Source organism: Polypterus senegalus, chromosome 15 (assembly GCF_016835505.1).
Source record: "Polypterus senegalus isolate Bchr_013 chromosome 15, ASM1683550v1, whole genome shotgun sequence".
Lineage (NCBI taxonomy): Eukaryota > Metazoa > Chordata > Cladistia > Polypteriformes > Polypteridae > Polypterus > Polypterus senegalus.
Window position 1 is genome coordinate 89,557,107 of NC_053168.1, and position 27,360 is coordinate 89,584,466.

A 27,360-nucleotide genomic window follows, 5' to 3' on the forward strand; every position below is an offset into this window, starting at 1 on the left:
TTTTTTTTTTTTTAAATTAAGCCTTGTTTCAGATAAGTATATTATAGAAGAAAATTAAATATGATAAACTTGTTTTTTTGACATTTTTCTTTTTCCTCCAGCCTAACTGGAGTTTTTTTTTTTTTTTCTGTCCTCCTGGCCATTCAAACTTACCTTTTCTTTGTTACATACTGTATAATATTATTGCCTAATCTTGTTTGCTTATGTTTTTTATTAATTTTCTTTTATATAATTTTGTAAAGCACTTTGAGTTGCAGTGTTTGTAAGAAAATGTGCTATATAAATAAATGTTGATGTTGTTGAAATTGCGAGAAACATTTTTTTCTTTTATGCCATACGTATTATGGATTCATATTTCTGTACATATTTTATTTGTTAAATATGTCTTTTAAGGAAATTATTTATTTTACCATTTTTATGGTCAATGAACAATAAGCCTACAAAATTTAATTTTGTTAATATAGTTTAACTATAAAAATACACTTTAATAGGGGACATAAGGCTTCTATAAGGCTTATGTAGGAGCTTAATGTAAACATTTTTAAAGGGATAAAGGAAAAAAACCAACTCCGAATTAGCCGATCAAGTAACATGAAATCGGTGATGGGAATCGTTCCTTAAAAAGCCTGATCAGAGCATCCGTACTGATATTCTTCAGAACCTGAGCTCAAGTTTACTGTGCACTAAAATCACAACATCATGCTTTCCGATGAGTGCCGATGAAGAGGACACAACATAATGATATCTGTTGCATAGCCTTGTCAAATCACATTCCAACAGGATGTTCTCTTGCAAAAGTGAGAAATCCATCTTCGTATGTCATAAATATTCAAGGACATTTGCTTTTTTAATATCTGAACCTAGAGCCCAAAACATTCTAAGATAAATGGATGAGATCAGCACCAAAAAGAAAGGCATATGAGAAACCTAGCCAGAAGAAAAAAGAAAGTAAGAAACAGAAGACAGGGTGAAGATGTGCTGCTACTGACTCCATCCGCCAGCCACCAAGAATTTAAGAATGAATAGCAGGGCATACCATAAAAACAACTGACTCCCAAACTACAGCACCTACAGACAGTAATCCTTTCTGTCACAAAACAAACCCACAAGAATGGATACATGAAAAAGTTCCACTTAGAATTTGTTACTTTACAACTGCATGAAGCTTTCATTGTTTTAAATATTGTGTAAAATGCTAAATTTTAGAATTTCTTGATCTAAATCATCCATGTTAAACTTATTGCCAATATGGTACCTAAAATTTGGCAAGAAGATTTAAAAACAGTAATTTTCTGTCAAGATATTAGAGATTAAAATCGATCAGAAATATCATGATCTATAAACCTCTAGCCCCCACTAATACCCCATTTCATCTGGGTACGATACTGTGTGGAAAAGGCATTTCAAAAAATTTTCCACAGCAATTAAAATACCTAATCTAAAATTTATTATGCTAACCCAGAATACATTATGGGTTTTATTGTTTCAATTCACTGTCTCATAGCCAGGTGGGGCCAGATGTGATTCTTGAACAGAAATACACATATGAAGACAACCCATAAAAAGTTTATGGTGAATAGCAGCAAAATCCTGCACTATAAAGGTAATACGCAAAGACTTCTGCCTGAAACACCTGCCCCCAATTTCTCCAGTCTGTTGCGTTTTAAACTGCCAGTGGAAATTCCTGAAGAGAGCAAAAGACTCTGGGAGAAAAAAAGAAAAGACTTAATGCTAAAAGAAAAAGTTAAAATTGCTATTATCAATTCAGAAACTCAGTAGCAAAAGGCAACTAAAATTTAATGCTTAATATGTACATTTTAATGAACAGAAAGAGGTACACTGCTGTACATGATTGAGACATGATTCTGTCTGCTTTAATATCCTTCTGTTGTTTTGACTATTGCATCACTATATGCCATAATAGTGAGCAGGGTTTAGCAAAGCATTGGGGTCAATACACTACATGTTAAAACACTGTGGCTATTCTGGCATGAAATGTTTGCATTTTCAATTAGAATATAATGCAAACTTTTTAGTTATTTGTTTAGACATGCAGTCAGAAGGTGGATGCTGTACCGCCTTTTCATTGTTCTATTGATGTCATTAGGCAGATTTGGTAATTTGGGTGTGATGAGCACTGAAATCTGTATCTCCTGTAACTCTTTGTTAATAACATCCCCAAATGGCTGTCCTTTAGACAGGGAATGACACATTGTTTACTTCTAATGCATACTTTGCAATTCATATTTTCACGAACATAGCTGCCAATTCTTTCAAGCTTACATCAACACCTACAATATCATCGTAATGCTGACTAAAAGAGGATCACACAGCACCTGCGACAATATATCATATACACTTGATGTCTCTGAATGACAAACTTTAATTCGAGTGTACAGAAAGGTTTTTCCCCTTGCAAAAGGTTACGCTTATTTTTAACATACACAATGTGCTCTCTGTACACACAACACACATATGTTTAATAGGGGTCTTTTTTCCAAGACCTTTCGGCTGTATAATTCATTGAAACGAGAACCTGGCTGTCTGTTAGATCAGGCTGACAAAAGCACCACTCTTTGCAGTTCAAAAATCACTGCCCATACTTGAGAACTGCCTTTACAAGGTATTGGATTGTTTAAGAAATGTGACACTCAGTGAGCCATCTAATATTTACCACCCAATTTTAAGCACAATTCACTCATGGGTTGTCTTCAGACATACATATTATATGACTCAGCAAGACTAGTGGAAAAGGTAGGTAAATAAATAAATAAATAAATAAATGTGATTACAAAACTAAAATTTCAAATTAAAGTATGACTTAACGAGTTCAGATGAATTACCAAAATAGGGGAGGAAAAAAAAAGTTGCAGCCAGTCACCTATAGTTATGACCTTACAACATTCGCAAAAGACTGATATATGCATTAAACAACAAAAAACTTTACCAGATGTACTGCAAGTACTGCATTTGATCACTTTTCTAAGATTTTTCACTGCAGAAAAGAATAATCCATGAGTGTTTGTTCATCAAACTACTTGCTGTTTAACAGAAAACCTTATATCTTTAGGGAAGGTTATAACTTTTTATAATGGATAGCTTAATTTGTTTAACATAACATTATTTGCAAACTTGGAAGATGAAATGAATACTTCCACATAAGACAAGAAAATAATGGCACAAAACTTACATTTAAACCTGTGCATATTAAAGAGCATTAAAAATTAGGAAAAAGCACAAAACTGAACTACTGGACCTTACACAATGGATACTAGTTGAATTTAGTAACTGTGCTCTCGGTGTATTTGCTCAGAACAATAAATTAGCGTGGAGTTTAAACTAAAACAACTAAGTGCAATAATACTACATTGTCAGTTATGCACAGTTAAACAAAATTGGGTAAAGAATTCAAATGAAAGCCCCACACATTATAAGCATACAAAAATTTACCACATTTACCTTTTTTCTCTTTAATTAGACGTTTTCCAATATCAAGAGTTACATAGGCTGTGCCATTTAAAACTATATCTGTTATAGTTCTCCAGGCATTTGGAGATAGTGCTTCTGTAGGAGAGATGAAATTGCCAGCAGCATTATTGATTACCACCTGCAAAATTAAAAGTAATACAGGAGCTTTTAAATATGTGCACCAATTTATACAATATTTATGAACAGTGTATTCATAACAAATTTATGTTAGATCTTTGTGTTGAAAAGCACTTGGTTTGCTTTTGCAGTATGTTTTCCCTCATTGTCCATCTGTACTAAGAAGCATAGTTTTGCAGAATTTGGCTGAATCGGGGCAAATAACATAGTCCTATACACTTCAGAATTCATCCTGCTACTTCTACCAGCAGTCAGATCATCAATAAACACTAGTGATGGACCTCCAGTCACAGCAATGCATGATCATGCCATAAAACTGCCTCCACCATGTTTCAGAGATGATGTGGTATTCATTGGATCATGAGCCATTCCTTCTCTTCTTCATATTCTTCTCTTTCCATCATTCTGGTATATAATTTATTTTGTTTCCTTTGTCTGAAGAAAACTGTTCCAGAACCAGACAAGTTTTTAAAAAAATGGTTTTCTGTCAAAGTCTAATCTGTCCTTCTTATGCCTGAGGTGTACCAGTGGTTTGTACCTTATGGCAAACCCTCTTTACTTTCATGAAGTCTTCTCTTGATTGTACACTTTGGTAATGATTGGTCTACCTCCTGGAGACTGTTCTTTGTTTGGCTAAATGTTGTGAAGTGGTTCTTCTTCACCAAGGACAGATTTCTGCAATCATCTAGCACGGTTGTCTGGTCTTTCCGGTGTTGTCGAGTTCACCAGTGTGTTCCCTTTTTTTTTTTTTTAAGGATGTACCAAATGGCTGATTTGACCACTCTGTGCGTTTCTGCCATCCCTTGTTTTGTTCTCTCAGCCTAATGATAGACGGTTTTTACTTGCATGGACAGTTCTTTGGACTTCATATTGTGAGTTCACAGCAATAGCTTCTAAATGCAAATTCCAGACTTGGAATCAACTCTAGATACTTAACCTGCTTAATAGTTAATGAAATAATGAGGGAACTACTCCCACCTGGCTATGAGACAGCTTTTGAGCCCCTGGAAATGGTGGGGCTATGCAGAAAAATGGCTGTCACTCAACACAATATTTTGGTTAACCCCTTAAATTAAAGCTGAAAGTCTACAATTCAATCACATAATGATTGCTCAAATTCATAGTGATGGCATACAGAGCCAAAATTAATTGTGTCACTGTCCAAGTACTTACGGACTTGACTGCAAAAAGGGATGTGAAGGATTGTAGAAAAAAGAGAGAAAGGAGAAGTGACAGGAAGAAAGGACAGTTTGCAGAGGTACCGTAACAAGATATAAATGAGCCCAGGATTGTGCAGTGGCCCTGGGTTCATGGTTGGGGGTGTTTGAGGAAAAAAAAAAATAAAAATCAGCAAATATTGCATTGAACAAATTTGGGAAGGTTTGTGTGGTCTGAAGAATACCAGTAAGGAGAAATGTTTCCCCTTGGCTTCTGGGTATTTATGCTCAGTAGTCCCTCTGTGGCCAGTCGCGAATAGCTGACACAGACTGCTCAGCCAATCAGGCCTGTCGTGTCTCATAGACCGGAGTTCGGTTCCCCGCTGGGGAGAAAGTTTTTATTTTATCTTTTTAACCATAAAGAGACTGTAAATAAAGCACCATATAATAGGTATAAAACTGACGATAGATAGAGATAGATAGATACTATATGATAGGCAGACAGGGAAGCTTCTATATAATAATAGCATTACTTATTTCATAGACAGGGATTTCACTGTATAAAAGACACATAGAGAAAGCACTAGACAGATAACAGTATTAGCAATATATTAGTTTTATTTTATATGTGTATTTTATCTCTGATATTTATGTTAAAAAATACACTAAAACGAAAAATGCTACAGCCTTTTTCTTAATCAACAGATACTTTAGGAAGGCAAGTAGGCAGTGAGAGTACATGTAGATGTGAAAAGCACTAGACAGACAGTTTTGTATCTGTTATATAGTGCCTTCCATATTTATCATAAACCGGGTATTCAATAAGTAATATACAGGCAGAGAAGCCACTAGATAGGTATATAGATAGACAGACATGAATGGCATTATATAACAGATAGACAGACAGATAGATGGGAAAGGCACTATATACTAGGCAAAGAGTGAAGGTACTATATAAGAAAACATACAGAGAAAGCACTAGACAGAAAGATATCAGTATTAGCAATATATTAGTTTTATTGTATATATGTATATATTTATCTCTGAGATTTATTTCAACAACAAATGAAAAAATGCTTCAACTTGTTTATTAATCAGCATACGCTGCAGGAAATCAATAAGGCCGTGAGAGTACATATAGATCTGAAAGGCACTGTATAGACAGATAAATAGGGAAGACACTGTACAGTAATCCCTCACTATATTGCACTTTGACTTTCGTGGCTTTACTTTATCGCAGTTTTTATAGGTAAGCATATCTAAATATACATCGTGAGATTTTCCGCTGCTTCGCGGGTTTCTGCGGACAATGGGTCTTTTTACTTCTGGTACATGCTTCCTCAGTTGGTTTGCCCGGTTGATTTCAAACAAGGGACACTATTGGCGGATGGCTGAGAAGCTACCCAATCAGAGCACGCATTTAAGTTCCTGTGTGCTGATTGGCTCAGCGACAGAGTGCCAAATTCGATTCCACTGCTTTAACCAGGAAGTTTTGTCTCATTCATTCAGTATCAACGTGTTTCGCTGTGTAAAGAGTTAACATTTGTGCTCTTTTGGGTTTATCTTTGTGCATAGTCAAGCCCTGCATTATGGCTCCAAAACGATCTGCTCCTCCTACTGCTTCAGGGGCCGTGCCAAGATGCTAACGATTGCCGTAAAAGTAAAGGTTTTGGATATGTTGAAGGAAAGGAACAGCTACACCGCTGTAGGACGCAATTACAGCATCAATGAGTCCACGATTCTTTTTATTTAAAAAGGAGGAAAAGAATACAAGAGCTACGGCCACAGTATCCTTTAACCAGGGCGCAAAACGAGTTGTAAGTGGACGTAATAAGGCGGTAGTCCAGATGGAATCTGCTTTAGGGATTTGTATTGAAGACTGCCGAAAGAAGAATGACGACGGTGCTACACAGTCGCCTTAAGAGGCTCTTTAAAAGAGCTGTAACTCTCTCCTTTGTTGTGCAGTAAAGTTAAACTTGTCGTTATTGGACAAGTCATCATGTCATTGTTGGTGAGTAACCATAATTAATTTTCTACTTACAGTACATGTACGTACATTTAGTGTCACTGTACACACATTTACTGTATACAATTTTTCTTGCATTGTACGTATTTATTGCTGGTGGCCTGTCTATCGTAATGGCTGTAACATATGCAATATCGGAGACACTCGATATCTTTAAAATAATACTTAGGTTTTACTGTATATAAACAGTGGGTTTACATACATAATTTCAATGAATCTTACCTAATATCTAAGAGAATACAAAGGGTTTATGCTGTATAACTGTGCAGGGAATATTTATAAACAGTGTGGGAGAGTTTATAAGGGCTTAAAATATATAAAAATAACCATACAAACATACGCAATCCCCACGATCGAGGAGGGATTACTGTATAATATTATACTCACCTAATGGATTATTAGGAACACCATACTAATACGGTGTTTGACCCCCTTTCGCCTTCAGAACTGCCTTAATTCTACGTGGCATTGATTCAAAAAGGTGCTGAAAGCTTTCTTTAGAAATGTTGGCCCATATTGATAGGATAGCATCTTGCAGTTGGAGATTTGTGGGATGCACATCCAGGGCACGAAGCTCCCGTTCCACCACATCCCAAAGATGCTCTATTGGGTTGAGATCTGGTGACTGTGGGGGCCATTTTAGTACAGTGAACTCATTGTCATATTCAAGAAACCAATTTGAAATGATTCGAGCTTTGTGACATGGTGCATTATCCTGCTGGAAGTAGCCATCAGAGGATGGGTACATGGTGGTCATGAAGGGATGGACATGGTCAGAAACAATGCTCAGGTAGCCCGTGGCATTTAAATGATGCCCAATTGGCACTAAGGGGCCTAAAGTGTGCCAAGAAAACATCCCCCACACCATTACACCACCACCAACAGCCTGCACAGTGGTAACAAGGCATGATGGATCCATGTTCTCATTCTGTTTACGCCAAAATCTGACTCTACCATTTGAATATCTCAACAGAAATCGAGACTCATCAGACCAGGCAACATTTTTCCAGTCTTCAACTGTCCAATTTTGGTGAGCTCATGCAAATTGTAGCCTCTTTTTACTATTTGTAGTGGAGATGAGTGGTACCCGGTGGGGTCTTCTGCTGTTGTAGCCCATCTGCCTCAAGGTTGTGCGTGTTGTGGCTTCACAAATGCTTTGCTGCATACCTTGGTTGTAACGAGTGGTTATTTCAGTCAAAGTTGCTCTTCTATCAGCTTGAATCAGTCGGCCCATTCTCCTCTGACCTCTAGCATCAACGAGGCATTTTCGCCCACAGAACTGCCGCATACTGGAGGTTTTTCCCTTTTCACACTATTCTTTGTAAACCCTAGAAATGGTTGCGTGTGAAAATCCCAGTAACTGAGCAGATTGTGACATACTCAGACCGGCCCGTCTGGCACCAACAACCATGCCACGCTCAAAATTGCTTAAATCACCTTTCTTTCCCATTCTGACATTCAGTTTGGAGTTCAGGAGATTGTCTTGACCAGAACCACACCCCTAAATGCATTGAAGCAACTGCCATGTGATTGGTTGATTAGATAATTGCATTAATGAGAAATTGAACAGGTGTTCCTAATAAACCTTTAGGTGAGTGTATATGTGTGTGAATGACCTCCAAAGAGCGCGGAGACTTTTGATCACGTGAACGTGTCTGCAAAAAGTGGCGTCTCCTGCCCTGCAAAAGTCGAGCAGCCGGCGCGCGCGTGCATAGCTGTGCTGGCCTTTGAGATGCTGACTGCACTACCATAGAGAATGAATGGGAAATGGTTTAGGGAGTTTTAGCTAAAGAATTCGTGGCGGCCGCTTCTGTGCAGCTGAACTTTTTAATGATGCTTGATGTGACGAGAAAAATAAATTGTAAAATGCTTATATAATATTCATGTGTTATAATAGTAACTATTAAAATACATCCGACTAAAACAATACTCCATACAGGGCAAGACTTTCCTAATAAAAAAAAAACAAAAAGATGTGCAAGTATTTGGTAAGAAAAAGCCTGGACAATAAATATTTTACTCAATCTAATCTAATAAATAGAAATCAAAATAATATTAAACTTTAATTTCTGTGCACTCTGTAAAAGAAAAAAAAACCTTCAGTTTTTAGGTAGTTAATGAGCACATCTTTAATTGATAAGAAGCAAAGCAAACTTTGTGGAGATGTGAAGAAACACAATTAAACTATAATGATCCCAGTTACTAAATTACTAATTTCTGGACATTCCGAATTTATATTACACTTGCAAAGCATATGAGCAAAATGCAAATATTTCTCTGCTAATTTTATAAAATTTTTCTTTGGAGTGAAAACACTCATGCAGAAAACCCAATTATTTAATGATGCAATTACTATGAACATTATCATTAACTACTTAAACTAAAAACGGAGCTAAATGCCAGCATAACACATTTCATAGTACGTGTTAAGATTTTCATTATAAAACATTACTTAAAAAACAACTTTAGAAAAATATGGTTATTGCCAAAACCATGCAAATTGCATTCTGAAGCACAATATAGTAGTCATGTTAAGGTAAGACATATAAAAGAAACAAAAACTGTAGATATCACACTTACATCAGGAAGCCCTGCAACTCGGATTAGTTCATCTACTGCAGCCTGTACAGATGCCGGATCTCTCACATCACACTGGACTGCATGAACCTAAAAGAAAAATTGTGCAAACACACCACTGTTTCAGTGACTACCAGAGGCACCAGTGCCAAAATAAGAAATTTCTGTAATCTCTAAACTAGTTAAATGTACAGTAAGCATCACATAGATTGATCAATAGACAGAACAAATTTTATTTGTTACTAGGGGAAAGATTCACCCCCCCCCCCACACACTCTCGGACACTTTCTCAGGTCTGAAAACACCAGAATAACTAAAATGTTAGAAAATTAAAAAGAAAAAAATTTTTTGACTGGTTGTGGAATGAAGGAGCCCCAATAGTGTTTCCTAACACACTTCTGCTGAATGATTTGTTGGCTGAATGTACTCAGTGCTAGTGTTTCAGAGAGAGGATGTATAGCATTGTTCATAATGGTATTCAATTTTGTTTTAAATTCTCTCCTTTGCTCTCCAACCTGACCTGCATTATAAGACCAGTCCAACTTGATACCGATGTGAACCCCAGAGTACCCATAGCAGATCACCACCTCTACAACAACTCTTTGAATAGTAGTCAAACACAGATGCTCTTTGGTGCAGGTAAAGTCAATACCCAGTTCCTTGAATTTTTAATGTTAAACTGCAGACAATTCTTTCTGCATCAAAATGAAGGTCCTCCACCTGACTCCTATACTCTGTCTCATACTCCTTATCAATACACCCCATAAGTGTAGAATCATCTGAGAGGTTCTGCAAGTGACACGACCTGGTGATATATTTATAGTCTAAGGTGTACAGAGTAATAAGAAAAGCAGACAGAACTGTTTCTTGTGAGGATCCAGTGTTGCTCACATCCATATCAGAAACACAGCCCTTGAGTTTCACAAACTGCAGTCAGACTGACAGAGAGTCCATTATGCAGGACACCACAGGCTCATCCACCAGCATATTTATGATCTTTGCTCTGTGTTGTTGCTCCAAGGGTGTTGATGGAGAAGTACAGAGAAGGTCAGAAGGAGTTGCATTGTGTCTTTGTGGACCTCGAGAAAGCATATGACAGGGTGCCTCAAGAGGAGCTGTGGTATTGTATGAGGAAGTCGGGAGTGGCAGAGAAGTATGTAAGAGTGGTACAGGATATGTACAAGGGAAGTGTGACAGTGGTGAGGTCTGCGGTAGGAGTGATGGATGCAATCAACATGGAGGTGGGATTACATCAGGAATCGGCTCTGAGCCCTTTGCAATGGTGATGGACAGGTTGACAGATAAGATTAGACAGAAGTCCCCTTGGACTAATGTTTGCTGAATGAAGGTCAGTAGGAACAAGTCAGAATACATGTTTGTGAATGAGAGTAAGGTCAGTGAAATGGTGAGGATGCAGGAAGTAGAGTTAGCGAAGGTGGATGAGTTTAAATACATGGGATCAACAGTACAGAGTAACAGGGATTGTGGAAGAGAAGTGAAAAAGAGTGCAGACAGGGTGGAATGGGTAGAGAAGAGTGTCAGGAGTAATTTGTGACAGACTGTTATAAGCAAGACTGAAAGGGAAGATCTAAAGAACGGTAGTGAGACCAGCTTTAATTTTATGGGTTGGAGACGGTGGCACTGACCAAAAAGCAGGAGACAGACCTTTTGCTTTGGGTGTGACGAGGATGGACAAGACTAAAAATGAGTACATTAGAGGGTTGGCTCTGGTTTGACGGTTGGGAGACAAAAACAGAGAAGTAAGATTGCATTGGTTTGGACATGTGCAAAGGAGAGATGCTGTGTATATTGGGAAAAGGATGTTAAAAGACAGAGCTGCCAGGCAAGAGGAAAAGAGGAAGGCCTAAAAGAAGGTTTATGCATGTGGTGAGACATGACATACAGATGGGTGAGACAGAGCAAAATGTAAAGGACAAGAAGATATGGAACAAGATGATCCGATGTGGCAACCCCTAACAGGAGCAGCCGAAAGAAAAAGAAATAGTAGTCTAGGAGAGAATAAGCCTTATGGAGCAGACAGAACATTGCATGCTTCACTCCAATATTTGTCTGATAGGCAAACTGCAGTGGGTTCAGGTGGTCTACCACAACAGAACTCATAGGACCAGAGGTGGGTAGTAACGAGTTACATTTACTCCGTTACATTTACTTGAGTAACTTTTTAAAAAAAAATTACTTCTAAGAGTAGTTTTACTGCACCATACGTTTTTACCTTTACTCGAGTACATTTGTGAAGAAGAAATGCTACTCTTACTCTGCTACATTGGGCAACACTTGACTCGTTACTTTTTTTCCCCCATTTACACATTACACTAGATTTTTGCCAAAGAGAAGTCACCAGTGGATCTACTGCATGACTGTTTTACCAATCAGACGTAGCAACAATAATCACATGACTCCATTTCACCAATCAGACATAGCCATGACTACAGTCACATGACCACACACAAACTCCTGTGAGAGACTTTTTAGTCATGTGGGGCCCCTGATACTGCTAAACAGTCACAACTTCACCGCAAAAACCTTAACCATCACTTCACGGAGTGAAGAACAAGCACATTTTAACCAAACATGCACAGACAGTCATGGTAAAGAGGGACTTCTTGTATGTGCACAAGCTGCCTTGTTCTAATGTTATTTTCTATCAGCTGTGCTATCTGGAGGGCGAAAGTGTGCGATGATGCTGGTCCCCTACAGACTCCCTCTTCCCACATGTCTGCTGAACCCATACCGAGGTCGGCTTTCCTCCCTTCTTCCTTCGCACTCACGTTGTCGCACCTTGGAAGCCTAGGGAGGGCACCTGCCTTGCTTGCCACACTCCACCCGAATGTTCAGTGGGGTGGACTAGCCCCTAGAGCACCAAAGCACTCTTTCATGGGGCCCTAGCTCGCACTGCTTCCTCCCTCCAGGTGGACAGATAGTCGTTCCCAAGCTTGCCTTTCATGTTTTTTAACCTTTTCTTCGATTCCTCCTTTTTTTTGTGCTGACTCGTATATATACACTCCCATCTCCGTGAGCCTTAATCATACGCCGCAGGAAGCGACTCGCTCCAACTACCTCATTAACTCCCCGCGGTCGTGCAATTGCGCCCACAGAGAGTGACACGGCTTTATGGATTTGAAACTGGCCTTTTTTTTTTTTTTTTTTTTGAAGCCGCAGACCCACTACACCACAAAGTCAATATACAGTATATCTTGTCACTGTAAGTAGTTTGCACTGTTCAAAAGTACATGTTACCTACTGTAGGTATTGGCTTCAAAAGCTTTGTTGTGAAAAACTGAGATTTGAAACTTTGTGTTATTTGTGCATCTTTATTTTATAAAGATGTTATTTTTACTCATTTTATTATTGTATTATTTGGAAATAGCAGAATTTGCACATTTTATATTTTCGTTTGTCTTATTACAACATTTCTAAAAAATAAACCATTTATTATGTTCAAAGAGTTACTCAGTACTTGAGTAGTCTTTTCACCAAATACTTTTTTTTTTTACTTTTACTTGAGTAATTTTTTGGATGACTACTTTTTACTTCTATTTGAGTAATATTATTTATTCTTACTCGAGTACAATTTTTGGCTACTCTACCCACCTCTGTATAGGACCTGCCTCTCAAATGTCATGAGAAAGACTTCTAAATTGTGTATCTTTACCACCAATGGAATTTAAGTACATTTGTGATGTTACATAGAAAACATAGGCAAAGCCTAATGTAGGCTACACAATACATGTTTACAATTACTAACTCTTCAATCCACAACCCTCACATGAGCCTTAATGGACAAACACATCAGTCACTGGATGGGGAATACGTAAAAAGCTGTAAACAGAATTCGTTCATAAAGTTAGCATTTATCATTTTATATTGGCAAAAAATGAAGATGAGCAACTTTATAAAGTTTTTGCTTTATTCTTTGCATCATCATAAAAGTAAAAATTGCAGCAGTGAATGGATTTGTGTTAAAACAATAGATTACTATAAGAAAACTAGAAAGGTGAAAATTTTTAATTCTATTGCATAACAGTTTTAGAATGCATGAATTAATAAAAGCGGACGTTTTAAAAAGAGAGCAACATGTAGAAAATTTAGTTTTATCATGCAATCTATTTCCCCTGAACCTAATAACTGGTTGGGCCACCCTTAGCAGCAATAACTGCAATCAAGCGTTTGCGATAACTTGCAATGAGTCTTTTACAGCGCTCTGGAGGAATTTTGGCCCACTCATCTTTGCAGAATTGTTGTAATTCAGCTTTATTTGAGGGTTTTCTAGCATGAACCGCCTTTTTAAGGTCATACCATAGTATCTCAATTGGATTCAGGTCAGGACTTTGATTAGGCCACTCCAAAGTCTTCATTTTGTTTTTCTTCAGCCATTCAGAGGTGGATTTGCTGGTGTGTTTTGGGTCATTGTCCTGTTGCAGCACCCAAGATCGATTCAGCTTGAGCTGACGAACAGATGGCCGGACATTCTCCTTCAGGAATTTTTGGTAGACAGTAGAATTCATGGTTCCATCTATCACAGCAAGCCTTCCAGGTCCTGAAGCAGCAAAACAACCCCAGACCATCACACTACCACCACCATATTTTACTGTTGGTATGATGTTCTTTTTCTGAAATACTGTGTCCCTTTTACGCCAGATGTAATGGGACATTTGCCTTCCAAAAAGTTCAACTTTTGTCTCATTAGTCCACAAGGTATTTTCCCAAAAGTCTTGGCAATCATTGAGATGTTTCTTAGCAAAATTGAGACAAGCCCTAATGTTCTTTTTGCTTAACAGTGGTTTGCGTCTTGGAAATCTGCCATGCAGGCCATTTTTGCCCAGTCTCTTTCTTATGGTGGAATCGTGAACACTGACCTTAATTGAGGCAAGTGAGGCCTGCAATTCTTTAGACGTTGTCCTGGGGTCTTTTGTGACCTCTCGGATGAGTCGTCTCTGCGCTCTTGGGGTAATTCTGGTCGGCCGGCCACTCCTGGGAAGGTTCACCACTGTTCCATGTTTTTGCCATTTGTGGATAATGGCTCTCACTGTGGTTCACTGGAGTCCCAAAGCTTTAGAAATGGCTTTATAACCTTTACCAGACTGATAGATCTCAATTACTTCTGTTCTCATTTGTTCCTGAATTTTTTTGGATCTTGGCATGATGTCTAGCTTTTGAGGTGCTTTTGGTCTACTGCTCTGTGTCAGGCAGCTCCTATTTAAGTGATTTTAAAACAGGTGTGGCAGTAATCAGGCCTGGGGGTGGCTACGGAAATTGAACTCAGGTGTGATACACCACAGTTAGGTTATTTTTTTAACAAGGGGGCAATTACATTTTCACACAGGGCCATGTAGGTTTGGATTTTTTTTCTCCCCAAATAATAAAAACCATCATTTAAAAACTGTATTTTGTGTTTACTTGTGTTATATTTGACTAATGGTTAAATGTGTTTGATGATCAGAAACATTGTGTGACAAACGAATAAGAAATCAGGAAGGGGGAAAATAGTTTTTTACACCACTGTGTGTGTATATATAAAATTTGCATATATTCTTAATGCTAGAGCTCCAAGGAAATACAGTGCACTGAACAAATATTTTAAATTAGCTATTTTATTCTCAAAATAACAGAAGACTATTTTTTAATTTACTACTTTTCAAAAAAAATGTAATAAATTACATTTATTTAAAGCAACTAAATCCTGAAAAAAAGTTTCTGGACTTATTGTTTCACCAGGGTAATCAAACTAAAAATAAAAAAGGTACCATGTTCTTGTCTATCTATACTAATAAAAGGCAAAGCCCTCACTGACTGACTGACTGACTCATCACTAATTCTCCAAGTTCCCTTGTAGGTAGAAAGCCCAAATTTGGCAGGCTCATTCCTTACAGCTTCCTTACAAAAGTTGGGCAGGTTTCATTCCGAAATTCTACGCGTAATGGTCATAACTGGAAGCTATTTTTCTCCATTTACTGTAATGGAGTTGAGCTCGAAAGCCTTGGGGGGCAGGCAGGCGACAGCTCAATAGCTCGAATTTGGATACAAGTAGCTTCTATTTAGTCGCCAGAAATATCTTTGTTAGGAATGGAAGTTTAATTTAGTCTTTAAATTTCTATGGTAAAGAAAAAAAGTTATGCAATGATGACTACATTTAACTATATAAAGTCAAAACTTGTATATATAAAGTCATTCGCGAATATATATAGTCAAAAATTAATTATATAAAGTCACTGTCGGAATAAATAAAGTCAAAACTTTAATATATAAAGTCAGCGTCGGTATATATAAAGTCAATACTTGTTTCTGAATATATAAAGTCAAAACTTGAATATACAGTAATCCCTCCTCGATCGCGGGGGTTGCGTTCCAGACTCCCCCCGCGATAGGTGAAAATCCGCGAAGTACAAACCATACGTTTGTATGGTTATTTTTATATATTTTAAGCCGTTATAAACTCTCCCACACTGTTTACAAATATTCCCCGCAGTTATACAGCATAATCCCTTTATATTCTCTTTGATATTAGGTAAGATTCATTGAAATTATGTATATAAACACATTGTTTATATACAGTAAAACCTAAATATTATTTTAAAGATATTGAGTGTCTCCGATATCACATATGCTACAGCCATTACGATAGACAGGCCACCAGCGATAAATACATACAATGCAAGAAAAACAGCATTTAGTAAATGTGTGTATAGTGACACTAAACGTACGTACATGTACTAATTACTGTAAGTAGAAAATTAATTATGGTTACTCACCAACAATGACACGATGACTTGTCCGATAACAATGAGTTTAATTTTACTGCACAACAAAGGAGAGCGTTACAGCTCTTCCAAAGGAGCCACTTCAGGTGACTGTGTAGCACTGCCGTTGTTGTTCTTCTGGCAGTCTTCAATCCAAATCTTTAAAGCAGATTCCATCCAGACTACTGCCTTATTACATCTACTTACAACTCGTTTTGCACTCTGGTTAAAAGGACACTGCGGCCATAGATCTTATATTCCTTTCCGACTTTTTAAATAAAAAGAATCGTAGCCTTCAACAAATCCAAAACGTTTACCTTTTCGGCAATCGTTAACATCTTCCGTGTGAGCTTGGGCATGGCCCCTGAAGCAGTAGCAAATCGTTTTGGAGCCATTATGAAGGGCTTGACTATGCACAAAGATAAACACATAAGAGCACAACTCTTTACACAGCGAAACACGTTGATGCTGAATAAGCGAGACGAGACTTCCTGGTTAACACTGTATTCAGCACGCAGGAACTTAACTGCGTGCTCTGATTGGTTAGCTTCTCAGTCATCTGCCAATAGCGTCCCTTGTATGAAATCAACTGGGCAAACCAACTGAGGAAGCATGTACAGGAACTAAAAAGACACATTGTCCAGAACCGCGGCAGCGAAAAATCCACGTTATATATTTAGTTATGCTTTCATATAAAATCCGATAGAGTGAAGCCGCGAAAGTCGAAGCGCGATATAGCGAGGGATTACTGTATAGCCTAAAGTAATTTCCAAATATATAAAGTCAAAACCTGAGTATATAAAGACAGCGTTGGAATATTTCGAAATATACTGTATAAAGTCAGCGTCGGAATATAGGCTATAAAGTAAGCGCTGCAATATATAAAGTCAAAACTTCAATATATAAAGTCAGCGTCGGAATATACAAAGTCAGCGCTGGAATATCCATCCATTTCCCAACAAGTTGAATCCGACCACAGGGTATTGGGGGCTGCTGGAGCCAATCCCAGCCAACACAGGGCGCAAGGCAGGAAACAAACCCCGGGCAGGGCGCCAGCCCACCGAAGATAGTTACATTACAGCCTTAAACAAAATTTGTTTAGATTTTTTCTCCTCTTCAAGCATCATGCAATACCACAGAATAAAGCAAAAAAGGATAATAATTTTTGCAAATATATAAAAAATAAAAACTGAAATATTCCAATAACACAAATATTCAGACCCTTCACTGCAGCAACTGAAATTTGGTTCAGCTGCATCCCACTTTACTGGTCAACACTGAGATTTTCTGCACCTCGTTTGGCTTCCAAATGTGGTAAATTTATTTGATTGGACACATTTAGGAAACACACCTCAAAGCCATGAGGTCAAAAGAACTGCCTGCATAGCCTACAGACAGGACTGTGTTGAGCCACAGATCTGGGAAAGACTATAAAAATTTCTGGTGCATTTCAGATTCCCAAGAGCACAGTGGCCTTCTGAATTCTAAAATGGAAGAGCCATGACTCCTCCTAGAGACGGCTAACTTACTTTGGGTGAGCTCCAGAGACAAAGTGTAGCGACAGAAAAAAACTGCCAGAAGGTCAGCGATCACTGCAACACTCCACTGATCTAGGCTTTACAGCAGAGTGGCCAGACAGAAGAATCTCCTCAGTAAAAGACATACGACAGTCTGTTTGGAGTTTTCAAAAAGGCAGCTAAAGAACTCTCAGACTGGGAGAAACAAAATTGTCTGGTCTGATGAAACCAAGATTGAACTGTATGGCACCAACTCTAAGCATCAAGTCTGGACTAAACCAGGCACTGCTCTTCATCTGGGTTGTTACTCATTGGCAGAGGCTAGGAGACTAGTTAGGGTCAAGAGAAATCTGAATGGAGTAAATTACAGAGATATCCTTAATGAAAACCTGTTCCAGAGCCCACAGGACCTCAGATTAGGCAGCAAGCTCGCCTGATAAAAAGGTCAGTGACCCGAAGACCAAAACAAATACAACACAGTAGTGACTTAGGGACAACTTTGTGAATGTACTTGCGACTAGACCGACTTTAACCCAATCAAACATCTTTGGAGAGACTGTCCATGGACAGTCTCCATCTAACCCGACAAGGTTTGATAGAATTTGCAGAAAAGAATGGCCGAAAATCCTCAAATCCTTGGGTTTGTAGTAGGGCTGGGCAATAAATCGAGATTTTAAAATATACCAGGATATAAATAGAGTGGGAAATGGGTTGAGGCAATATTGTTTATATGGAGTTCAAATAAAGTTTTGGTTTAATCTTGGAGAAAGCCTTTTTTCTTATCCCTCACTGCCTGCTCCAGGCTTCACTACTGTGCTCTGCTAGCAGCCCCGCCCTCCACTTGTGCTTGTGTGCATGCAAACAACTGTCTCGCAACATGGTGGGGCATGACACACAAATTATAACTGAAGACGACTTAGTATGTAAAAAGAAGAACAATGGGTTGAATATTTGGAGGTGGTTTGGATTTCACAGGTCAGATGAGCAGCAGAAATCGCATATGTAGGGAATGCAGAAAGGAGGTAGTGTCAAAAAGTAGGAGCACTACCAATCTTTTTAATCACTTAAAACAACGGCACAAAATTCAGTATGAATGGGCTGTTAATCTCAGTTCTGCTACTGCAGTTACAAAGCCTTCGCCCCCTGAAATGCCTAAACCAATTCAGAGGACATTGCAAGCTTCATTTACCCACGCCTCACCTAATGAAACGAAAAGTGCAAAGTGGCACTGAGGCAGTTGCTTACTGCATAGCAAAAGATATACATCCCATCTCAACAGTGGAAAAAGATGGTTTTAAAAGACTGATCACAACTCTTGACCTGCAATATGCATTGTGCAGTTGCAATTACTTTGCAAGAGAAGTGCTGCCTAACATGTACATTCAAGTCAGACGTGCCCTTACCGACCTGATAGCTAAATTAAAACATTTTGTGTTGACAACCAATATGTGGTCAAGCCACACCTGCCAGCCATATTTAAGTGTGACAATTCATTTCATTGAAGAATGAGAGATTAAACGTGTGTGTCAGCAAACGAGTTATTTCCCTGAAAACCACACTGGGGTGCACATAGCTGAAGCTCTGCAAGATACCCTTGCAAACTGAAAGCTGGATGAAAACAGGCTCCTTTCTGTTACAACCAACAATGGGAGCAACATTATCAAAGCACTGCAATCGCTGAAGTGGCAAAGAATGCAGTGCTTTAGGCATCAACTTCATCTGGTAATTAGGAAGTGTAAGTTTTAAAAATATTGACTGCTTAAGTGTTATATTTATCAAAGCCAGAATTATGCAGTAAAATTGAGTTTTAAACTGCTTGCCTTTACAGTGGGTTATGTCAGTTATACACATTATTTCACAAAGTGAAGTTAAGCAAAATGACACTTCAAGGCAACTCAGGCCCCTTCTTCAGGCAAGATGTAATACAGAAACTGGAGTTCCCTGTGTTCATATAGACATCAGGACAGATACAACATTGGAAACCTTTAAATGAGACATCTTAAATGTAAAAAATTAATAGAACTCTTTAGACTAAGATTCATTAAACAAGCGAGGAGAACAATGTATAAGCAAGATCTTTGGATAAGATAACTGTCCAACAAAGTCTTTTGAAGTTTCTTATGAGTTTTTCAATACATTGTGGGTCTGAACACTGACTTCTATGGCCAGATAAGAGGAATGTTTTACATCTCTCGGATTGACACAGACAACCTGTCTACAGACCCACATTGTATTGAAAAATATCTTATCCAAAAGGTCTTGCCTATACATTGTTCTCCTCTCTTCCAACTAATATTTTATGATCGTCTGAATGGAAATGAGCCCACACAGCAACATCAAGTTGTATCTTTCAGCAGATCCCATTAGGGCTAGGTGTGTCATATTTTAGGTATTCTCCAATGCACACACAAAAAGAAACATACACACCCTACCGAGGCATGGGTTTATAGATGGCATTTATTAGTGTTTTAGCACTTTGCCCAAATAAATATGTTTTTAAGTGAACTACAGTATCATGATAGTCAATTTTTAATCATTTAAAACTTTAACTTTACTCTTTAAGCCATTTACCAAGGTTAAGGCTACAAGGAGCGCAAGGCTCGAGAAAACAGCAAAAATTATTACTTGAGCATGTTAACTCTAAAGCACTGCAAAGTTAGGATCTTGGTAGGAGTAAATAAAGTATTAACAATTATCATAAAAAATTAAGTTTGTAACTTTACCTTGTTTCCAGTCTCTTGAGAAATTTCTTCAGCTGAATTCTGTAATACGTCAATTTTTCTAAAATGAAGCAGCAAGGTGTCACATTTTTCCTGTTATTTAACAAAAATATCTGACACTTGAAAGTAATATAAAACTAATACATATTTAATAAGACATCAGCAGGAACTGTTCCTCCATAGGGCACCACTCCATTGCAAGGCACACAACCATCAAATGGAAGGAAAGCTCAACACTATTAAAAAATTGAAGAGATCTGTTCAGCCACAAGCCTACAACACTGAACAAGTGAAAAAATGTAAAAAAAAAAAAAAAAAAAAAAAAGACATAGGTTGATTGTGCTTTGCAGCATGTCATTGACAAATTCAGGACCTTGGAGACAGATTTAGCAACATCTAGTATGACAATCGTAGGTTAGGAAACAAAGAGCTCACCTACTAGACAGGTAAGAAGCTTCCTCTGTAGATAGAGTTGACTGTACAATATCAATTCTAGATTGTCCTGCTCAGACCAAAGGCCATGTCAGCTTTATCACCATTCCTACTCATGATTATGATGATGGTGACAAAATCTTAGGAGATTTAGCAAAACAACCAGTGGTCCAAGCCCAGGTGACTTCTGCTAATCAAGCAGACTTCACAGTTAGCAACCACTTTGAGCTGCTCTGCTCTCTTATCTTGCTAGCCAGTTGTGTTGATATTCTCATTGTTGGAGTTGTAATAATACACAACCAAGGGCTCAAATAATGGTCGATGATATCATCCATCACAGATTGGCTGAACACATTGTTCACGTAAATAAAATTGTTGTTTAGCCCCATGAATTTGCAGAAATTTCCTCTAAGTGCCAGACTGCAATTTTATTTATTGCAGGTTTTCTCCTTTTAAAGGGTCCCCTGAAACCACTCATTTGTGTGATGTAATATCATCTAATAGTGTTGGTGCAATGCACTAATGTAATTACAAATATTTTCATTCACCATCTGTTTTCCTAACCTGCTTATCCAGCCAGAGCTGATCCTTGTGGTTTTATGCAGAGAATTTTGGGTGCCAGGCAAGGAAACTGGCAGTGTGGTGGTGGTGCTGGTTTGGTCTTATCAGCAGCGCTCAAAACTTCAAGGGGAACCCCAACCTTCAATCAAACGTTAGTGTATCATGGTGTTCACAGACTCACAAAGACCAAAAATATATGATAAAATACTCATGCTCTGACCTCCATGGGAGAAGCTCCCATTCTGTCACTTAAAAGTAGTAATGAATTGGGAGGAGGAACAAGATGCTGACTAAACAGAGTATTGCCAGTAATTTCTTTCCACTTCAAACACTGTTAGTAGGCAAATAGGAATGTAATTGTACCGTGTACACAAAATAATAAATCTGAAATAAATTGGATTCACTATACAGTACTATATTAAAGAAGTGCCTTTCATTTTATAAAAATGCCAGCGCCATTGTTCTTCTTGCAAGCAAATTGCAATTGCAAGCTTACAATACCAATTAACACCCAGTGTTATGCAAATTTTGCAGCATGCCAATGGCACACATGATAAGAAAAGGCAAAACATACACTATAACCAAGCCACTATGATCCACAACAAAGTACAATTTTTTCTATAACGCATGTGGAGTCGCTTTTTGTTCAGAAGATGGCAGAACAAAAACAACCGAGGGGACAATATTTGAGTGAGTAAAATTAGTAACTTCTATTGTTGCTCTGTCGGTGTTGTTCCTGCCTTGTACCTTATGATTGCTTCACTTTAGAAAGCAATTTCATGTGGCACACTAATATATACAATGACTGTTAAGAAATCATTTTTACTTAAAGGTAAGTTTGGTTATTTTCTACAGTCAAACTTTTGTGTTCTGTTTCCAAGGTGCTTGAGCAGCCCAATCAGTATCAAGAAACTTAAGAAATAGACTTTTGGTACGATAGTACTGAAGTCAACGACATTCAATGGCACCTATCAGAAGTTTAAACCATGAAAGTAAGGCGCAGTACTGCAAGAACCATCATTTCTAGACTGTTGCCTATGCAGAGATTCAGGGCCATTAGGCAGAGAAGGCAGCGGGAGTCAAGAAGGCTTAGGATGGTGGGCCCCAGCATGAGCACCCTGGCTATTGGGGACCCGAGTCTCAGTCTGGCAGGGGAGTTGTATGTAGCCAAGGGATGGAAGGTTACAGGACCAGTTTGGAAGGCAACTGCACCTGCTGAAAGGGGCAACTCCCCTGTTGCAATGCCTGTACGAGAGAAGGAAGGGAGCCGCCATTTAGAAGGAAGAAGGCACTGTGACGATGTGGGTTCTGGCTCCACGCTCCCATGGCTGTTTGGGAACCCTTGGAACCCAACACCGTCGATAATGAAACCGAGTGAGCCAGTCAATGGAGGCAAATTGAGCATCTGAGCAAGGGGATGGTTGAAAGTACAAAAGTGCTTTTATTAAAACAGTCAACAAAAACAGTGTTCCATAAATAGTGCAGTTCTTCCATGTTCATTAAATAAATAATCCATAAAAAGAACGTGGAGTAAAATCAATAAATAGAAAAAACAATCCTTAAAAACGAGAGGTTAAAATCTTTTTAGGAAGCTGTCTTTAAAACAAAAAAACAAATCCGGTGCTTTTCTGTATGCGTCTCACCTGCTTATCCCGTATGGGCCAAGCAGCAGGCAAGACGCTCTCTACAGCTGCCCTCCTCAAACACACGCAAGACTGGAGACCTCCCGATCCCTGGCTTCGGTTTGGCTCTCATCCCAGCCTCGAGACTTGGACTCCTTGGTCTCCAGGACGCTCACACCAGGACTGCCACTCCAAGCCTCCGACTTCCGCTGCCTTTCCGCGGCCTTCTGCGGCTCGTCGCTTTCACCTTGTCACTCCCGCTACCAGATCGCTCAGCGGAGCGACATCTACACAAACACCTGGGTGTCGGCCTAACACCCAGCTTCCTCGCAGCTGCCCACAAGCGCTCGATCGCGCGCTCACCACACGCTCCGCGTGTCCGTCTCTCTCCTGCACCGCTTGCTTCCACGCTCCCTGTAACCTCCGTCCTCTCCTTTCGATTTTCTCCAATCGATTCTTTCTCTTCCCGAACGTTTCTTTTTTCTTCCCGATCGTTTCTTACACTTCCCCAACAACCGACTCGCGCCTCTTTTTAAAAATGACGAGGGCCACAGCAGCTGCAGCATTAGCCGCGGGACAATCATGAATGTGGGCAGTTCCTCACCTGTGCACTAGGTGAGAAACGCCCACACCCTACGGATCGTCCCACGTCCCACGGCCCACTATGGCCCAACGTCCCCTCACTAAGCCGCGAGCACATTGATTATTTATTTAAAAATGGCCTTTACTCAACGAGCTGTGGACCCATAACACCACAGGCACTAGATATTTAAAACAGGGACGGTTTCCAGTCTGTTGGATTTATTTATTTTGGATTTTAACCTCCACTTTTAATCACCTCACTTTTATGGATTATTTATTAACTCTGAGGACTGCACTATTTATTTGGTCACTGGTTTTGTTTTAATTTTTAATAAAAGCACTTTTGCACTTTGCACCTTCCCCTTGTCACAAGAGTGTTTTGTCCCCATTTGCACATTTCATCCGGTTACAATGCCGACGGTGTTGGGTTCAAGAGGCCCTAAAAACTGAAAGAGGAAGCATGGATCAAGAATCGCATTATCACAAGTGGAAAACCATAAGACTGTAGTACTCCAGATGAGGCCTTACCAGCACATTGTACAACCTAAGCATAGCCTTCCTTGACTTGTTCTCCACACATTAAGCTATATTAACCAAACATCTTCTTAATCCCTTCTGTACACAGTCAGGATACAGATAGTTAAGTGTTCACAAACACTTCTAGGTCCTTTTCATAAGATGTACTTTCATGTTTACACATCTCATTATCTGCTCAAATCTATGTACAATACTTTACATGTTTTTACATTAAATTTCACCTGCCACAAATATGCCCAAGCTTGGATGCTGTTCAGGTCCATTTGTAATGGATCAGGTTTTGTCATGACTAACGCCTTTTCAATTCTCCCCTCAATTTAATAAACTGGATAAAACTGGACTGCAGAATTGGCAGTCTGTACTTAACTGTGCAATTTTTTCCAAAGTGAACAATGACAACCACCCCTGGACTACCCTAGACCCTATCCACCTTTCCAGTGGGGACTCCCACATGTGCACCAGGAAGGTAACACACCATACAAGACTCCCAGTCTCTGGAGAAAACCTCACTTTAAATCTGCCTAATAACAATGCTCACTTTTGTCACTACCTCTATATTTCAGGTGGCTGGTTTTCAAATACCTGTTGGGGCTCCTCAATCCCCAATAACTACCACAGATTCCTTAGAGACATCTTGCAGCTCAATAAGGTCCTAAAAATATGATAAGATACTTCAAATTATGGGGCTGATGGCCCTGTACAGTGTACACCTATACCTTGTACTTATGCCTGACTTCCCCTTACACCACTTTAGGGGCACACAATATTTCCCTTAATGTCACCTGGATAAGATCTACCTATTCCTAAGTACAATGAAGGCTAGCTACTTTGTATGCTTCAAGTTCAGAGACCCTGAGCACGAGGGACTGAATTAATAATAATGTTTTATTTATTTATCACCTCTCACATGTTAATTAGTATCTCCCAAATACAGACCTCCTGGAGGTAGCCAAACTTCCAAAAGTTCTAACATTCAAGACTAGCATTACACTGGTATTATGTTTAGAATTCAGACTGTGGACTGTTTAAACCCTCTAAGTATATAAAAAGTTATATATATATATATATATATATATATATATATATATATATATATATACACACACACACACACACACAAGGGGGCTTCGCTCGCCAACCCCTGTGTTTAGTTAATCGGTTATACAATTTTAATTTTTTTTTCCTTTGGAATTGTTTCAATTTCATTATTTGCACTTTTACTTTAAAGCTTCATTAAAAACAATATTTTGGGAGATACATTGTGACAATGCAACGTATAATTGCCCGTGAGTGAATATTGTTTGTTTCTCTAATAAATAATCTAACTTTTTCTAATGTTTGTCCCTGTGATTTATTGATTGTCATAACAAAAGTTATTCTGACAGTAAACTGTAAACATTTTAATACGAATGGCATATCACGATTTCCTTTGGTGTGAAATGTTATTCATGAAATGTATATATTTCCTTTCTTTTTGCCTGTTAAAATTTGCATCGCTTCTCCGTGATCATCAATATATACCTGACCAAACTGTGTATTCTTTGAAATTTAACTTGTCGTTGCTTTAAGTGTTGCGGGACCACAGATTCTCATAGCGTATGGTCTATTATTGTGTAAATCCACATTTTGTGCATAAGAATGATGCGAATGCAAAAAGACTTTTGTCTACTCTTTGCCTTTTATTTCTGACCTCGATTTGTCCTGCTCTTTCTTCAATTACACCTGGTTCTGATAGTTATTCACCTTTTGTTTTGTGCTAATGCGATCTTTTCTATCTTTTTTTGATACTGTAGCGACTGACATGATAATACATTTTATTTATATAGCGCCTTTCCCATGCTCAAGGCACTTACAGAATATAATAAAGAACGGCAGGGTATACAGTATATAGCATAGTACAAAGCAAATAAATAAATAAAAAACATTCAGACAGTAAATTCAGAGAAAGCCTAACAGACAACAGAATTGATGGTCTAGCACATACACACAGGTTACATGAGCATCTTGACAGAGAGGTAAACTGAGAGAAGGGAATAAGTCAATAGAGCTAAAAGCCTTCCTGAACAGATGAGTTTTAAGTTGTTTTTTTAAAAGAATTCATGGAATCAGCTGACCTGATTAATTTGGTAGGTCATTCCAGAGTCTGGGTGCTATACAGCTGAAGGCCCTGTCACCCATGGAGTGTAGATTAGTGTGGGGCACAACAAGATTGCCAGAATCAGTGGACCTTAGTGAGCGGGCACATAGTGATGGAGAAGTTCACTGATGTAGTTTGGCGCGAGGTTATTTAAGGCTTTGTAGGTTATTAGTAGGATTTTATATTCGATTCTGTAAGACACAGGGAGCCAGTGAAGACGGAGCAGGATGGGTGTGATGTGCTCGCTGCTGCTGGTTCGAGTAAGGACTCTTGCAGCTGAGTTTTGAATAAGCTGGAGCTGTGATATAAGATTAGAAGGGCACCTGCCAACAGCGAGTTACAATAATCTATGTGGGATGTGATAAAAGCATGGACAAGTTTCTCAGCATTAGAAAAGGAGAGGAAGGAGCGAACACGGATATGTTACGGAGGTGAAAGTAAGAAAGTTTCTTAATGTGATTTATGTGGGTGGAGTAAGAAAGGGAGGAATCAAAAATGACACCAAGATTCTTTGCAGTAGAGGCAGGTCTGATGAGATCACCACCAAGATGGACTGGGAAGGAGCTCATTTTATTAAGTTGCATTTTAGTCCCAATTTGCAGGAGTTCAGTTTTGTTGCAGTTTAATTTTAAAGAGTTCTGCTCCATCCAGGTTTTAATTTCACTAAGGCAGGTTGTGAGCTGAGAAAGCTCTGATGAAGTTCCACTTTTAACATTGAAGTAGAGTTGAGTATCATCTGCATAAAAATGATAGCCCAGTCCAAAGCTACGAATAATATGGCCAAGGGAAGCATATAAATACAGAAGAGAAGAGGGCCGAGGACAGAGCCCTGAGGAACTCCTTGTGTGACTGGGCTGAGCTGGATCTGCTGTTGCCAAGACTAACAAACTCTTGCCTATCAGTCAGATAGGACTTGAACCACTGGAGGGCAGTGCCAGAGATACCCAGCATGTTCTCCATTCTAGACAGTAGAATGTCATGTCTGACAGTGTCAAATGCTGCACTGAGGTCTAACAGAATTAATATGCTGGTTTGTCCAGAGTCTGCTGCCATAAGCAAATCATTGGTTACCCGTAGCAGAGCAGTTTCACAGCTGTGCTGCACCCTGAAACCAGACTGAAAGGGTTC

At 38.8% G+C, this 27,360-nt stretch overlaps 1 protein-coding gene across 1 annotated transcript in view; it reads right to left on the minus strand.

The window, feature by feature from the left end:
- The window catches only part of decr1 (2,4-dienoyl CoA reductase 1, mitochondrial), a 47,459-nt gene that overhangs the window by 11,451 nt on the left and 8,648 nt on the right, over positions 1 to 27,360 (minus strand). Inside the window, exons 3-5 of the mRNA XM_039736633.1 lie at positions 20,365 to 20,422; positions 9,370 to 9,456; positions 3,460 to 3,607 (exon numbers count right to left, since the gene is read on the minus strand). Coding sequence (XP_039592567.1) covers positions 3,460 to 3,607; positions 9,370 to 9,456; positions 20,365 to 20,422 — 293 coding nt within the window. The remainder of the gene's footprint in view (positions 1 to 3,459; positions 3,608 to 9,369; positions 9,457 to 20,364; positions 20,423 to 27,360) is intronic.